The sequence below is a fragment of the Tympanuchus pallidicinctus genome, unplaced genomic scaffold, assembly GCF_026119805.1.
Source record: "Tympanuchus pallidicinctus isolate F22 unplaced genomic scaffold, pur_lepc_1.0 scaffold5, whole genome shotgun sequence".
Classification (NCBI taxonomy): domain Eukaryota; kingdom Metazoa; phylum Chordata; class Aves; order Galliformes; family Phasianidae; genus Tympanuchus; species Tympanuchus pallidicinctus.
Genome location: NW_026294769.1, coordinates 38,341,251 through 38,356,889, shown reverse-complemented (window position 1 = coordinate 38,356,889; position 15,639 = coordinate 38,341,251). Strand labels below are relative to the sequence as shown.

General features: G+C 50.6%; 3 protein-coding genes across 4 annotated transcripts in view; all 3 read right to left on the bottom strand.

Moving 5' to 3' along the window:
• The window catches only part of LOC128090691 (lipoxygenase homology domain-containing protein 1-like), a 214,046-nt gene extending 210,624 nt beyond the window's left edge, over positions 1 to 3,422 (bottom strand). For both annotated transcript variants that reach the window (XM_052703161.1, XM_052703162.1), the window contains exons 1-2: positions 3,084 to 3,422; positions 2,745 to 2,852 (exon numbers count right to left, since the gene is read on the bottom strand). The gene's annotated coding sequence lies outside the window, so the exon portion shown is untranslated. The remainder of the gene's footprint in view (positions 1 to 2,744; positions 2,853 to 3,083) is intronic.
• A 5,977-nt stretch (positions 3,423 to 9,399) lies between these two features.
• On the bottom strand, positions 9,400 to 11,047 carry LOC128090702 (transcription factor SOX-17-like). Its single transcript, XM_052703189.1, has 2 exons — positions 10,706 to 11,047; positions 9,400 to 10,620 (listed from the first exon to the last, which is right to left on the bottom strand). The coding sequence occupies exons 1-2, from the start codon at positions 10,992 to 10,994 to the stop codon at positions 9,698 to 9,700; spliced, it is 1,212 nt and encodes a 403-aa protein (XP_052559149.1). The 5' UTR covers positions 10,995 to 11,047; the 3' UTR covers positions 9,400 to 9,697.
• Positions 11,048 to 13,747: 2,700 nt separating this feature from the next.
• Positions 13,748 to 15,201, bottom strand: LOC128090703 (transcription factor SOX-17-like). Its single transcript, XM_052703190.1, has 2 exons — positions 14,872 to 15,201; positions 13,748 to 14,786 (listed from the first exon to the last, which is right to left on the bottom strand). The coding sequence occupies exons 1-2, from the start codon at positions 15,158 to 15,160 to the stop codon at positions 13,864 to 13,866; spliced, it is 1,212 nt and encodes a 403-aa protein (XP_052559150.1). The 5' UTR covers positions 15,161 to 15,201; the 3' UTR covers positions 13,748 to 13,863.
• Between the last annotated feature and the right edge of the window lie 438 nt (positions 15,202 to 15,639).

Below are 15,639 nucleotides of genomic sequence, written 5' to 3'. Positions count from 1 at the left end.
AAGACAAAGGTAACTTTCCTGGCACCCAGTTATAAAATGTTTGAAACACTGTTCAGTTATTACGACATTTGGTCCTTTTCTCTAAACCATGAACAAAAATAGTATTGTAAGATTCTGTAGAAAGAAGCATCTGAAAAGATTAGTACATACCACAGTATGTGTTTGTCTACAAAGTCAGTTTGTCAAGCTTCTCTCCATGACATTGCAACACAATTTTACACATGGAGAGATCCCTTTCAGATCTCTAACCTCTACAAAACACAAGAATATTAAAACTGACAGAAGTGACTGGCTTAAAAGCCTCCCTAATAACTTTCTGAAAAAGCATTTGTGGTTGTAGATCATCAGCAACATCCAGTTTCCAACAACATCAACAATAAAAAAAAGAATTGGCACTAATGGCAGCACCACTATGACACAAACAATAATCTTACTATTGAAAAAAAGATTGATCATTGAAAACCAATATGAAAAGCAGAATGTTTGTAACTCACAACAACTGGCAATATTTTCTGAAGGTGTTGGACAGTGGAGTGAGCAATGGAGGAAATGGAACAGTGAAGGCAACAGATCTTCATCAAGAAAGAGGAAAAAGTATGGTTGCCAAGTTGCTCATCAGGAGAAGTTGGAAGCAGCATAGGTTACACAGCAGGAGTCTAGGAAATTTCTTATATCCCATTTAAGGGAAAATTCTCATTTTATATGCACCTTCCTGCACCGCCAGCCCTTAAATGAGCACACTGTATGCACCTGAGTTCTCCTGGGTGGGCCCTGCCTTCCCACCAGGTGCTCAATCACTGTTTCAAGTCGAGACTTAACATCTTCACTACAGAATCATAGAATTGCACAGATTGCAAAACCTTAAAGATCATCAAGTCCAACCACAACCTACCCATTCTATTCTAACTCCAACAACCCTCTGCTAAATCATATCTGTGAGCACCACATCCAAACGGTTTTTAAAAATCTCCAGAGATTCGGTGTAGCCAATATTTTTTTTCTTATGTAAAGCAGTAATACTGCAATGTTGCATAAAATCCAAACTAAAATACAATAAACAAATTGATTCTGAGTTAGGAAGAGCAGTTAGATGTAAAACATGCTCCCCTTCTGAAGTTTGGGATTGATATAGTTATTTCTGTAATACTGGGGTTACACGCACACAAGTTTTATGAAGGCCATTTTGGGAACTTTAAAATGAAAATTCATGTCCAAGGATGTGTGTTGTAGCCACAGACCATTGTACAAATAGAGGAAACAGAGCAAATACGTCAAGGCTGTCAGGCAACTGAACAAGTTTGAACATGTCATGCTGTTACTGCAGCAGGCAGCTTCACTACAGCAGTAAGCTCCTAGTGAGTGAATTGTTAGTAGGGCATCTATTTTGACAGCAATAGGTACTCATTCCAAATTAGCCTGGGTATACCAAGCACTTCTAGGAGGAGAGGCTGAGGGAGCTGAGACAGAATGCTCAAGGAGGTCCCATTAACGAATATAAAAAGGGAAATGCAAAGAGGACAAAACCAGGCTCTGTTCATTGGTGCCCAGTGCCAGGACAAGAGGCTATGGGCACAAACTGGAACTCAAGAGGTACCCTCTGAACACCAGGCAGCATTTCTGTGCTGTTGCAGGTGACTGAGCACTGGCACAAGTTGGCCAGAAAAGTCACAGAACATCCCAAGCTGGAAGAGACCCATAAGGACCATTATGTGCAACTCCTGGCTTCCAGCAGCCATACATTTTCTACCTAACCTCTAGAAGAACTCTGTTCAACATTTTGGAATTGCCTATTTCCTGTGCTCTTAGGAGGCTGCACTTAACAGTAACCAGTACTGATGGACACCAATGCCTTCAAAACCAGTTTTCTGGGGACCCTACTAAGTAAGCTTCCTGAGCAGCCTGAAATCTGTTCCCTCCAAGGCTGAAGTTTTGGTGGTAGCATTCCTTCTATACCCAGAGGCTGTGGAGTCTCCTCCTTGAAGATCTTCAGCAACCACCTAGACACAGACCTGGGCCCCCTGATCTGTATTGTCCTCACTGGACCGGGAGTTGGGCCTTGAACTAGCAGACTCATCCAACCCCAACCGTGCTGTGATTCTGAAAATCCAAATAGCTCATCCTGACTGGCAGGAGCACTGAAGTTGTTAGGAATGAAAGCATATTCATGTCCAGTTCATCCTTAAGAACTCATAGGCCCCTATCAAAAGAAATAACATGGTGTCACATCAGATCGCTTACATTCTGCTAACACTAGATTTATTTAGCAAAACAAGAAAGCCATCTGCTCTCTGCTTCTAAGCACAGACTACACGCAGTGCAATATTTCATTGATTACAGAGGGAGGTGCTGCAAAAACCCAAGCCTTGAGTAGTACTGAGCTGCTTTTCTCTGACTTCTTAGACAACATTGACGCATTGGAGGCTACCTCTCAGGCGCCACCTGGAGTTTCAGGCACTTGCACAACTACAGCTACCACGAGAAGCTCTCGGAGCTGACAAAAACTCAGACAAGTTGCTCCACCTACAGTTCTATTGACACTGTTGTCAGAGCAAAACCGGATTAAAGTCTATAAATGCATATATTTTGCCTTGAATCAGTGTTATTGGCTTTGACACCATGAAAAACATTTGTGGTACTACAATATCAGATTTGTCACTCAAGTTAAAGCCCTGACACAGGATTTTCTAATTGAACATTTTCTTTGCTGTGATTTAGCAGTGGTGCCCAGAGCTTGATGTACTTACTTGATGCAAATTTTTGTTCAGATCCTTTATTTTCCATCATGTCAAGGCTCTCAAATTTCTAGAGGAATTGTTTCAATGAGTGACAGGTTGCTTGGAGAATTGTCTGTCCTGAAAATCAATTTAAATTTATAAGGATGAAGTGTGAGTTTTGAAAGACAAAGCCTATTTCTTTATATCTTCCTACTAGAATAGATTACAAATGATTATATAAGCTTCCTTACATAAATATGTTAAACCACTGAGTACAACTAACTCATCTGGACTGAGGCTGCTCAAAATAAATGGTTTAAGTGTTGTAAGTGGTTATTTTTAGGTTATTTTTGCACAGATTAAACATACCTGTCTCAGAGAATCCTTGTATCTTCTTCCCCAAAAATACTGCTCTGACCTATTCAGAAATGATGAAAACTCTTATTTTTACCTTTTCATGCAAGTTTCTCAGTCTGCTTTCAAAGAACGCTTGCAGCAGAATACGATAGGAAATTCTGGTTGAATCTTGAGATGGCAACACTTTCATCTTAACAAATGCTAGCTTATTTCCTATGTGTTAAATAGTTCTCTACAGATTTAACCAATTGAGTACTCCATTCATCAAGAAAAGGTGTTGATAACAAACAGGTGTTGTATTCCAACTCAATGGTGAATTAAATCTGTTCCTCTTAAAGCAAGCCCAGCACATTTTGAATCAAAATTCTTAGAATAATATTGGTGATTTTGTAACACTACGCTTTCTGACATCATATTCAAAAGTTTGAAACATTGACACATTGCATTAATCTGATACCAGAGCTGCTTTCTATTTCTCAAAGAAAACATCTGAGAATTTCACTGTTGATTTTATACAAGTAAAGTGGATGTACATAGATATTTTGATAAAATATGCATGGAATCATAGAGTCACACACAGTAACTGACAAAAGTGATACCTTTCGAAGCATGAAAAAGATTACATAGCTATACTGTGTCTTAGAGTCTTGTCCCATCGGTAATACCATTCTGTGCATTTGAAACTGGAATTTTATTGTATCAACCAGTTTTGATACTGTTTCTTCCAGCATCCTTCTGCACAAAATACCCATCAGCTGGACAAATATATATATATATATATATATGTATATATATATATATATATAGTGGAATGGGTGAACTCTTTGCTGACAGGTTGGGCTCAAAGAGTTATAGGGGTTACAATGGCTGGTGTTCAGGCACTGGTGGGGTTTCATAGGGCTCCATTTTAGAGTCAGTTCTCTTCAGTGTTTTCATTAATGACTTGGATACAGGGCTTGAAGATTTACTAAATTGGTTTGTGGACAGTTCTAATTTGGGAGGAACTTTTGACTCCCTTGAGGATAGAGAGGCCTTGCATAGAGATCTTGACTAATTGGAAAGCCCAGCAATCACCATTTGCATGAAGCTTAAGGAGAGAAAGTGCTGGACTCTGCACATGGGATGGGCCAGCTACAGATATACGTACAGGCTGAAGGATGAGATGCTGGGGATCAGCCCCACAAGCAAGGATGTGGGGGTTCTGGTTGACAGCAATTTGAACACTAGTCAACAGAATGCCCTGGTAGCTAAAGAGATCGATTGTGACCTTGGATTGCACCAGGCCCAGCACTGCCACTGGGTGAGGGAAGGGATTGACCACACTGCACTGCTCACCTCAAGCACCGAGTATGGTTTGGGTACCACAATATAAGAAGGGCGTAAAACTGTTAGAGAATGTCTGAAGGAGAGCTACAGAGATGGTGAAGGGTCTAGAAGGCAAGATGTGTGAGAAGCAGCTGAGGTCCCTGGGTTTGCTCAGCCCAGAGCAGAGGAACTTAGGGGGGGCCTGATGGCAACTGCAGCTCCTCATGGAGAGCAGAGAGGCAGCTCTGAGCTCTGCTCTGTGTCACAGCCACAGGGCCTGAGGGAACAGCATGGAGCTGCGACAGGGAAGGGGCAGCTGGGGTTAGGGAAAGGATCTGCACCAGAGGGTGGTGGGCATGAAACAGGCTGCCCAGGGCAGGGGGTATGGCCCTGAGCTGCTGGAGTTCAATGAGCATTTGGGCAATATTCTCACATGTAGGGTTTGATTTGGGGTAGTTGTGTGGAGTCAGGAGTTGGACTTGGTGATCCTTATGGAGATATTGCAACTATGGATATTCTATGGTTCTATGAATTCACAGTTATGGGTTCATCCTTCCAGTTAATTTGGACACAATTTTTACCCATAAAAAATATTCTTTATCTCTGTTGAACAGGGAAGAAAATTTTGTTTTAAACAGGATGTGTGCAGGATAAATTCTGCTCCTAAACTGTAACAAGAAGCTTTAAAGTAAATCAGACACTGCAGTGTAACTCCACAATGCCTTGGAAGGAACCCAAGATTGCTGGTACCTAAATATATTCTCTGTGGGTAAATGGAGCTGCCACCCTCTATGTGAACAATAACTATATTCCCCTGCTAAATCTGTAGAATGCCCCATGAAACAAGCTTTCTCTCTGATAAGGAAAAAGATGGAAATTTATTTCCTCGGAATCATCACTTATTAAATACACAGAACACGGTGAAATCCTACTTTAAACAGCTACATGATGAAATTTGATTTTAATAAATGTTGTTTCCAAAACCTACTTCAGCATTTGTCAGTGACTGATCATGATTGCTCATTACTGATCTGTTTCATTTATGTCAGGTGATACGGCATAACCTTTGTGGTTCAGTTTCTTTTTTTGTTTTTATTTTCAGCCTTAGCCAATACTCTAAGACTTGTGGTACTTTCAAATGGAAATGACAGGTAGAGTAAAATGCATTAATGCTTTAATTATGTCTAAGGCAGACACCTTAAAACTGCACTTAACCTCAAAAAAAAAATCAATGTTACAATGTACTAATTGTTTTCCAGACAGTAAGCCTTCCATGGGCAGTAAAACATCCCAGAGAAATCCCCTGTTTCTACACAATCATGCACTCATTTAACTAAATATATTTCTAAATCACTGGAGTAAGTCAGGGCTTATTCATAAATTTCCCTGACAAGAAGAATAAATTAATCATCATTTAGGACTATGCTAAGTTAAATTGGCTTTATTCCACTACTAGCCTAGGTTTATCTACTTCATACTGTACTTGGATTTAAAATATATCTATCAGTTCTTATTAGTAATCATTCAGCATACAGCCATTAGCATTTTGGTTGCTAAAACACTTCTTGCATTTCCCTTATCTAAATATCCACATTCATTTAAGAATGGCTAAGCTTTCCAATAGGTAAATCAATTGTTTAAAGAATGTTTGCAAAAGGAACAATATCAATTTTGCTACATTAATATGTAAAAAAAAAACAATGTGGCCTCTATAAAAATAAAATAGGTAATAAAAATCAAATAAAATTATTATATATATATGATTAGAGCATTTAAGAGCATCCATATCCAGATTTCCCATTTATTGGACTGGACTGAAGATACAGTGGCTTGAAAAGAGGATGACCCTTCTTTTATCATGACAGAAGAAATCATAATCTCTTTAAAAATTCCAGAAATGTGCTCTGACGACCTGAGTTCCTTGGGACAGTTGGAACCACCAGACACTGGCACGTACAATACACATAGGTGCATGCCCTCATGTACAGCAGGACCATAAGGAGTATAGTGGAGGACTCGTGCTCTGGTCTGCACCTCCCACAGTATTCCTGTTGGTTCTGCAGGTGCAAGCCCCAGCCACACACAGCAGCTGAGCACCCAGGCTGTACAAGGGAAGCTCTTCACCATGCTCAGTGTACCCTGTGAACACAAGACATACTGGATTATCCCTGTGTAGGATTTTTTGAAAAATATCCATGTTATTGGGTATTTTTACTGCTTGAAGCAATACAAAAGCTAAATTACATTGCAGTTCCTAAATCAGTGCCCTTGGAAATCTCTCAGAAATAGTCCAATGCACAAGTATAATACTCAGCTGATGCTGAACACGATACAGACGCAGATGTCCTCAGACCTTCCAGTTCAAGAACACAATGTCAGTTGTCTTTATCCTCAGTAACATATTTGGACCACAAATTTTCCATCTCAAACAGCTGGCTATAGAAGAGTACAGGAGAGTCCAATAACACCATACACTTTTGAAAATAAAATTGTTCTTTCAAAGAAATTAAACTGAACCTAAAAACATTTTGCTGTACAATTTAATATTCAGTCCAGGGTAGGCATCAGCTCAGTGTCAAAGATGTGATTTGCATTGTCCTCTGTGAAAATCCAGAATGGAATCTATAAAAACCAAAACATGTGATGAGGAACACTGGGGCATGAGATGTGAAGCAGGAAAGCAAGAGAAGAAGCTCATAATGAAACTACCATCCAGCACAGCAAAAGAATAGAAGAGATGAAGGGATGTCATGCATTAGAAGGAGGGCATAGATGGGGCAGGAAGAGAATCAGGATTACACTAAGGAGAAGAGATGCAATTACAGAAAGGGGACAGCATATGAACAGACTTCAGACAAAGGAAAAAATCTTGGACTCTGGAGAAGTGACTAAAGGAACTGGGGCTGTTTAGTCTGGGAAAAAGGAGGCCGAGGGAAGACCTTATTGCTCTCTTCAAATTCCTGAAAGTGATTGCAGCCAGAGCCAGGTTGGTCTCTTCGCACTGGTGATGGGTGACAGGATGAGGGGAAATGGCCTCATTGCACCAGGGGAGGTTTAGGTTGGATATTAGGAAAAACTTCTCTACAGAAAGGGTCGTTAAGCACTGGAATAGGCTCTCCAGGGAGGTGGTTGAGTCACCATCCCTGGATGTGTTTAAAAACTGTTTGGGTGTGGTGCTCAGGGACATGATGTAGCAGAGGGTTGTTAGGGTAGTATGGTTAGGTTGTGGTTGGACTCTACAATCTTTAAGGTCTTTTCCAACCTGAGCAATTCTATGATTCTATGAATAGAAAAAAAGATGTACAAACTCAGTAGGAATGTTAGAGATATTACACAAAAGGAAGAAAGCAAATTTGCGCAACAACAGGAATATAATCTAGGCAAAGAACATAGTAGAAGGAAACTATAGCAAAAGCAAAGATGCTGAAGTAACAGCTTCATTATGCAAACGGTAATCAAGCCAATTACTCCACATCCCCAACTGTCCTCAACTTTTAACTCAAAAACCCACTGACAATGTTTGTTTCTTAATCTTCACCTTGTCTCAGGCCAAACACAGGCTCTTATAACAGGATGGGATACATGCTGTGTTTGATGAGGCATTCCTCAGTTTCTGCTTCAATTAATGCAGGTGGTGAACAAAGGTCTAGGAAAAAGGCAAACAGCAAATGAAAAAGGAACCAGCACCAGAAGGTCAAAGGAGGCAGAAAAACAGTCACATCAAGGTTAAGGCGATTTAATGATACTTTGGAGAACTACATTTTGTGTTTGCTACAATTAAAGGTCTACATAATTACAGCAACTGCAAATGAGCTTTTTCAATTTCACAGACACACAAAGTTCTGAAAACCCAACTCCACTGGAGTGGACAGAACCAGGATTTCCTCCGAACTACATAAAATGACTTCTCCAAAGTACAACACACTTTGCTCAAGTATGCAGTTACAAGATTATTTGAAAATAATTCAGCTGATCTTTTGTATGTGTGACAGGTGTTCAGCAAATGGCCATTATAATAGACCAAAGTTACCATAAGTTTTACAAAGCTAAGCATGGATTACATAATCGGAGTCTTGGCTGGATTTCTTCAATGACAATTCAGCAAACTAAGAATCTAGTGCAAAATAAATAATTTTAGCTAGAAATACTTTATTATAGATGTCAGTGATACCACTTTTCAAGCATCACTTATGAATTAATGTCTCTGACATTCTAGTCAGTCAACACCAGTTGGCCCTGGCCAACATCTTCCCATAGGAAGCATCACCAAAAGCATCATGGATGCTTTCTGCATAAGCACAGTTATAGTGAGACAGGGGTGTAGCTCCATTCTTAACGATGGCAAAAAACTTCACAGGGGCATAACAAATGAACAGTGAAGCAGCACCTGCCTCAATGGGTAATGGATGTGAGCAGTTGGGTGAGAGCAACTGAGATGAGCATGTGGGCATTCCATCACCCTACCAGAGGAAATCTGAAGCCTAACAGACAGAACCTTCATTGACTCAGGGGTAGGTGATAGAAAGTGAGAGCACATGAAAATACAGCAGAGATGTCATTTATGAGTTGTTGCAAACAGTTGGTAGGAAACGCTATGTAACACAAAATCACCTTTGAGTCTGCAGGTATCTACATTCAACGAGTTCCTTTAAGAGCAGCATCTCAAATTTACCTGGATCCTTCTGTCACAGATGACAGCTCAGGGTAGGATATTTCCCCAGTGCATTTAATGACAATCAAATTCCAACTAGCAATTAGAAAATGGAAATCAAATCAACATAAAATCTCAACTCAGCATGGTCACATAATGTCTGACTTGAGGAGACACGTTGGCACAGCTCCATCCACACAGCGCTGGAACGGGAACGCAGCTACATCAGAGACGAACGTGTTCAGTGAAACTGTTATGGCAATGAAGCGTGACACGGCACCGGCAATTCCCTCACTCCACCTCAAGACATGACAGCTTTTGTTGCCGCTGGTCTCCCTACAAGACTGTAGGACCAAACAAAATGACAGAAAGAGCTGTACAGCCATTTATTATCCTGAAGTATAAAAAAAACTATAAATAGAGTACAGGTAAAATCAGCTGAGGAAACTGTGCAGACAGTAACAGCACCAATGCAGCAGGGAAGATGCTAATTTCGGGTATGGATGACAACTGAAGTGCAGCCGCACAGGCATGTCAGTGCAAGACCACCTGGAAACAAGGCTGTTCGCTTACGGCACTTCCAACCCCGACGAGCTTGTCGAAAACGTCCCGAGAAGAGTCCAGTAAATTACATAAACAGGAGCGAGGAGTCTCGGCGCCGCCGCAGCCCTCAGCCGTCGGCGTAGCCGCAGTAGTAGACGGCGCTACTGGCGTCCGACACCACGGCGGAAAGCGGCCCGGCGGCCTCGGGCGACGCCAGCCCGGCCACGTCGTGGCCCGCAAAGGGCGGCCCCAGCTCGGCCTTGCAGGCGAAGCGCAGGTACTGCTCGAACTCGCTGCGGTCCACCTCGCCCAGCAGCTCCTCCTGCGGCAAGTGCTCCAGCGGCTCCCGGCACGCCGCGGTTTCGGGCGGCGGGGACGGCTGCGCGCCCAGCGCCACGGGCACGGGAGCGGGCGGGCCGCGGCCCGGGCACAGCTGCCCGTAGTAGTGCGGCGGCGCCGGGCAGCCCAGCAGCCCCTGCAGCGGGCCGCCCGGCCCCAGCTCGCCGGCAGCGGGGTGCGGGTGCTGGTGCGGGTGCTGGTGGTGCCGCCGCAGCGCCGCCCCCGCGGGGCTCTCGCCCGCTCCCACCGCCGAGAAGTCTACCGCCGCCGCGGGGCCGTAGCCGACGTAGGGCCCCGGCGCGCACTCGTCGGGCGGCCCCGGCGCGAAGAACGGCGCCTCGCCGTGCGCCGCGTCCAGCGGGGACGGGTCCGGCGTGGGAAGCCCGAAGCCGTCGAAGGCGGCGCCCAGCGGCGGGCAGTCCCGGTAGCGCCCCGGCCCCGCCGCGTAGCCGCGCTCCGCGTAGGGCAGCGCCAGGCTCTCGGCGCACGTCCCGATGCCGCCTCCGTCGGAGCCCAACGCCGGCGGCGCCGCCTCGGCCGCGCCGTGCTGCGGGAAGCCGCTCTCCGCACGCTTCAGGCGCTTCACCTGCTTCCGCCGCCGCGGCCGGTACTTGTAGTTGGGATGGTCCTGCATGTGCTGCACCCGCAGACGCTCCGCCTCCTCCACGAACGGCCGCTTCTCCGCCAGCGACAGCGCCTTCCACGATTTACCTGCGCGCACAGCACCGTCACCGCGGCCGCCCGAAGCCCGGCCCCGGCCCCGCGCCCCCCCCCGGCCCTCGGCCCCGGCGCTCACCCAGCATCTTGCTGAGCTCGGCGTTGTGCAGGTCCGGGTTCTGCTGCGCCAGCCGCTTGCGCTCGTCCTTCGCCCACACCATGAAGGCGTTCATGGGGCGCCGGATCCGCGCCTCGCCCTTGCCGCGCCCGCCCGTCGTGCCCGCCTCGCCCTTCGCCTTGGCCTCGCCCGGCGGGCTCAGCGCCTCCGCCCAGGGGCACGGGCCCAGGGCCGGCATCATGGCAGGCAGCGCGCCCCGGCCCTGCGCCTGCTCCTCGCTGCTGGCGTAGCCCGCATCGGGGCTGCTCATCGCGGGGCGCCCGGGCCCCGACGGCTGCAAACAGACAAACGGACGCGCCGCTCGCTGCCCGCTGGCGGCGGCCGGCTCCCGCCCGGCTCTATTTGAGCAGCGGTGCGGCCAATGGGGCCGCGGGGGCGGGGGCGGGCGCGGCGCGGGGCGCTGCCGGCGATTCCGCGGGGCGGCCCCGGGGCTCCCGCCGGCACCTGAGCCGCACTGGGGCCGGACCCAGTCGGTCCGGCCCTATCCCGCCTCCCGCGGTCCGTGTCGCGGATGCCGCGGCTGGTGGTGAGAGTAGGCACGGAACTGGTGAGCGATGTCATGTGCGGTGGGACACCGATCAGCTCTGTGGTTCTGCCCTTTCGGGCTTCGCGGTGATTGAGCGCACCTTAAAGCTAATCCCACGAACCGCGCTGCCCTGATCCGGAGGTTTATGTCTGGTACAGGGGGAGACAGATACACGGGAGCAGGGATGCTGGCTTCCTTCGGGCACCCGAGGCAGCCGCGCTGGGATGGGGCTGAGCTGGGAGATACTTTGGGACAGGGCAGAGCGGGCACTGCCGTACTATGGGGGCTGATATAAAGCCAAAAGTCCGACCCAAACCGTCGGAAAATCCCACTTTCCCCGACCTGCCGCGCTCTTCCTCTTCCTCTGCGAGGCGCTTCAGCGACCTGCCGCGCTGCCCTCCCCGGGAGGAGAGAAGTGGAAGCAGAGGGCCGAGAGAGGAGCAAGCGAGATCCCTACGGCCCCGCGAGGGATATCAGAGGCCAGCGTTGTCCTCCGACGGTACGCGGTTCTGCGACACCCGCAGCCCTCCCACAACCCCAGCTAAGGCAAATAATCGGAGCGGGCCTGAGGGCTGCTGTCGGTGCCCGCGGGCGTCCCTGGCGCTGAGGGGGCTCCATGTCTACAGGGAGACACGGGGTTCATTTGCGGGTGCTGGTGATCAGCTAAAGAGGATGCATTCAGCCCTGTTTCCTAATCACCATGTTTATTTAACACAGTGTGTTGATAATCGCTGCCAGGAGATGCTCAAACATACCAACAGCGTTAGAGTGATTTGGTTCTAGACCAAATGAAGTGATTTTCCTCCACGAAGTCGTGAATAGGGTGAAGGGAAAAGTGAATTTGGGGATAGTGGTGGATGGCAACTGGACATGAGCCAGCAGTGTGTCCTCACAGCCGGGAAAGCCAACTGTATCCTGGTCTGCATCCAAAGCAGCACAGTCAGCAGGGCAAGGGAAGTGATCCTGCCCCTCTGCCCTGCAATGGTGAGACCTCACCTGATGTACTGTGTCCACATGTGGAGTCCTCAGTACAGGAGAGACATGGGCCTGTTTGAGGGCGTCCAGAGGAGGGCCACATAATTGATCCAAGGGATGGAATATTTCCCCTATGAGGACAGGCTGAGAGAGCTGGGGCTGTTCAGCCTGGAGAAGAGGTTTCAGGGAGAGCTGATAGTGGCCCTTCAGTATCTAAAGGGGTGCTATAAGAAAGAAGGAGACGAACTCTTTAGCAGGGTCTGTGGTGATAGGACAAAGGGAAATGCTTTCAAACAGAAAGAGGGGAGATTTAGACTGGATATAAGAAGGTGTTTTATGATAAAGGTGGTGAGGCACTGGCACAGGTTGCCCAGAGAAATGGTGGATGCTCCATTTTTGGAGACAATCAAGGTCAAGCTGGACAGGACTTTGAGCAACTTGATGTAGCTGCAGATGTCCCTGTTTGCTGTAGGGGAGTTAGACTAGATGACCTTTAAGGGTCCTTTCCAACTCAAACTATTCTACGATTTTTGTGAATTTAATCAAACCCCGTAGGTTAAAACTGTGTGAGGAAAGTAACACTCAGCCACTGCTCAAGCACTGTTTATATCCCGGGCACCATCTGGACGCTGCTCTGTGTGCAGAGTAAGCACGGACCAGCAGAGATGTGACCGAGGGCCGCCCGCGTTTGCGTGCTGAGCTCCGCTTCCGCCATGCACCTGTGGGAGCCTTGAGGGAGCACCTGGTGGGGCTGCCAGGAGCGCAGCGCTGGGACAGTGCTCTGCAGCCGGAACGGGTGGGTAGAGGAGGAGAGATCCTCCAGCAGGTGTTGCACACTGCCAGCGGGGCTACGCCTCGGGAGGCTCAGCAGTGGCGGGCAGCTTGCACCTGGCAGTGCCTATTTGCCAGTGGCAAAGATAGTCAAGATCATTCTGTTACAGGAATTACTTTAAGGAAATTAAAAGTGAGGGTTCGTGAGCACTCCTCGTATTGTGCTGCTGCAGAGGAGCACCTCCCTGCCATCGTGGGTTTTAATGTGGTCAGATTGGTCGCAGCCGTCTCAGAAACCCACCAAATAAATGGTCAGAACATCAGAAACGGGAAGAGACAAAGTCTGAACATGGAACACTATGCATACACCTGGCGCAAAGGGACGGCAGGGACGACCAGCAGCCAGTACCAGAGGTGAATTCTCACTGCAGGGGCACCCACAGGAGCAGCACAAGAGCAGCAGTGGCAGTCTGCAGAGCGCGATCGCACCTCTGCAAGGAGATAACGAGGGGAGGTTTTATTATTGTCACTTTATTTGGAAAAGTGCAAAAATACTCTGTACACGACCAATATATAAAAACCCGAACTCTGTACAACGTTACAAAACCATCCCGATCTCCGCCAGGATCTCGGCCGTGAATGACATCCCCGCTGTGTGCCACGTCGGGGTTCCACGGTACGAGCACTGCACCCCGCGGTGAGACAGAGACGGCGATCCTGGCATCGTTCGGAGCGCGGTGCGACCGCGGCACCCCCTGAATTCCGAACGAGCCCCGGTCCCGGCAGTCCTCAGCATCCGAATAAATTACATAAATAGGAGCGAGGAGTCTCGGCGCCGCCGCAGCCCTCAGCCGTCGGCGTAGCCGCAGTAGTAGACGGCGCTGCTGGCGTCCGACACCACGGCGGAGAGCGGCCCCGCGGCCTCGGGCGACGCCAGCCCGGCCACGTCGTGGCCCGCGAAGGGCGGCCCCAGCTCGGCCTTGCAGGCGAAGCGCAGGTACTGCTCGAACTCGCTGCGGTCCACCTCGCCCAGCAGCTCCTCCTGCGGCAAGTGCTCCAGCGGCTCCCGGCACGCCGCGGTTTCGGGCGGCGGGGACGGCTGCGCGCCCAGCGCCACGGGCACGGGAGCGGGCGGGCCGCGGCCCGGGCACAGCTGCCCGTAGTAGTGCGGCGGCGCCGGGCAGCCCAGCAGCCCCTGCAGCGGGCCGCCCGGCCCCAGCTCGCCGGCAGCGGGGTGCGGGTGCTGGTGCGGGTGCTGGTGGTGCCGCCGCAGCGCCGCCCCCGCGGGGCTCTCGCCCGCTCCCACCGCCGAGAAGTCTACCGCCGCCGCGGGGCCGTAGCCGACGTAGGGCCCCGGCGCGCACTCGTCGGGCGGCCCCGGCGCGAAGAACGGCGCCTCGCCGTGCGCCGCGTCCAGCGGGGACGGGTCCGGCGTGGGAAGCCCGAAGCCGTCGAAGGCGGCGCCCAGCGGCGGGCAGTCCCGGTAGCGCCCCGGCCCCGCCGCGTAGCCGCGCTCCGCGTAGGGCAGCGCCAGGCTCTCGGCGCACGTCCCGATGCCGCCTCCGTCGGAGCCCAACGCCGGCGGCGCCGCCTCGGCCGCGCCGTGCTGCGGGAAGCCGCTCTCCGCACGCTTCAGGCGCTTCACCTGCTTCCGCCGCCGCGGCCGGTACTTGTAGTTGGGATGGTCCTGCATGTGCTGCACCCGCAGACGCTCCGCCTCCTCCACGAACGGCCGCTTCTCCGCCAGCGACAGCGCCTTCCACGATTTACCTGCGCGCACAGCACCGTCACCGCGGCCGCCCGAAGCCCGGCCCCGGCCCCGCGCCCCCCCCCGGCCCTCGGCCCCGGCGCTCACCCAGCATCTTGCTGAGCTCGGCGTTGTGCAGGTCCGGGTTCTGCTGCGCCAGCCGCTTGCGCTCGTCCTTCGCCCACACCATGAAGGCGTTCATGGGGCGCCGGATCCGCGCCTCGCCCTTGCCGCGCCCGCCCGTCGTGCCCGCCTCGCCCTTCGCCTTGGCCTCGCCCGGCGGGCTCAGCGCCTCCGCCCAGGGGCACGGGCCCAGGGCCGGCATCATGGCAGGCAGCGCGCCCCGGCCCTGCGCCTGCTCCTCGCTGCTGGCGTAGCCCGCATCGGGGCTGCTCATCGCGGGGCGCCCGGGCCCCGACGGCTGCAAACAGACAAACGGACGCGCAGCTCGCTGCCCGCTGGCGGCGGCCGGCTCCCGCCCGGCTCTATTTGAGCAGCGGTGCGGCCAATGGGGCCGCGGGGGCGGGCGCGGCGCGGGGCGCTGCCGGCGATTCCGCGGGGCGGCCCCGGGGCTCCCGCCGGCACCTGAGCCGCGCTGGGGACGGACCCGGACGCTCCGCCCATTGGGACTGGGGTGGCTGTCGGCGCGGTGATGATGGGACACTGCTGTTTATGGCCCCACGGCCACTGAAACGACAGTGATACTATATAGGTTGAAGGAACAGAACTTCTCCAATCGCGCCTACGCAGCCCGTGGCACCATGGACTGTGTTGTAGGCGTACTTGGAAGGCGGCTTGTTAAGAATTAGCCGAACCCTTATCAGCTTTCGAGTGATAACAGAAGATGTATTTGGATAAGGGCACCCTCTTTGGTCC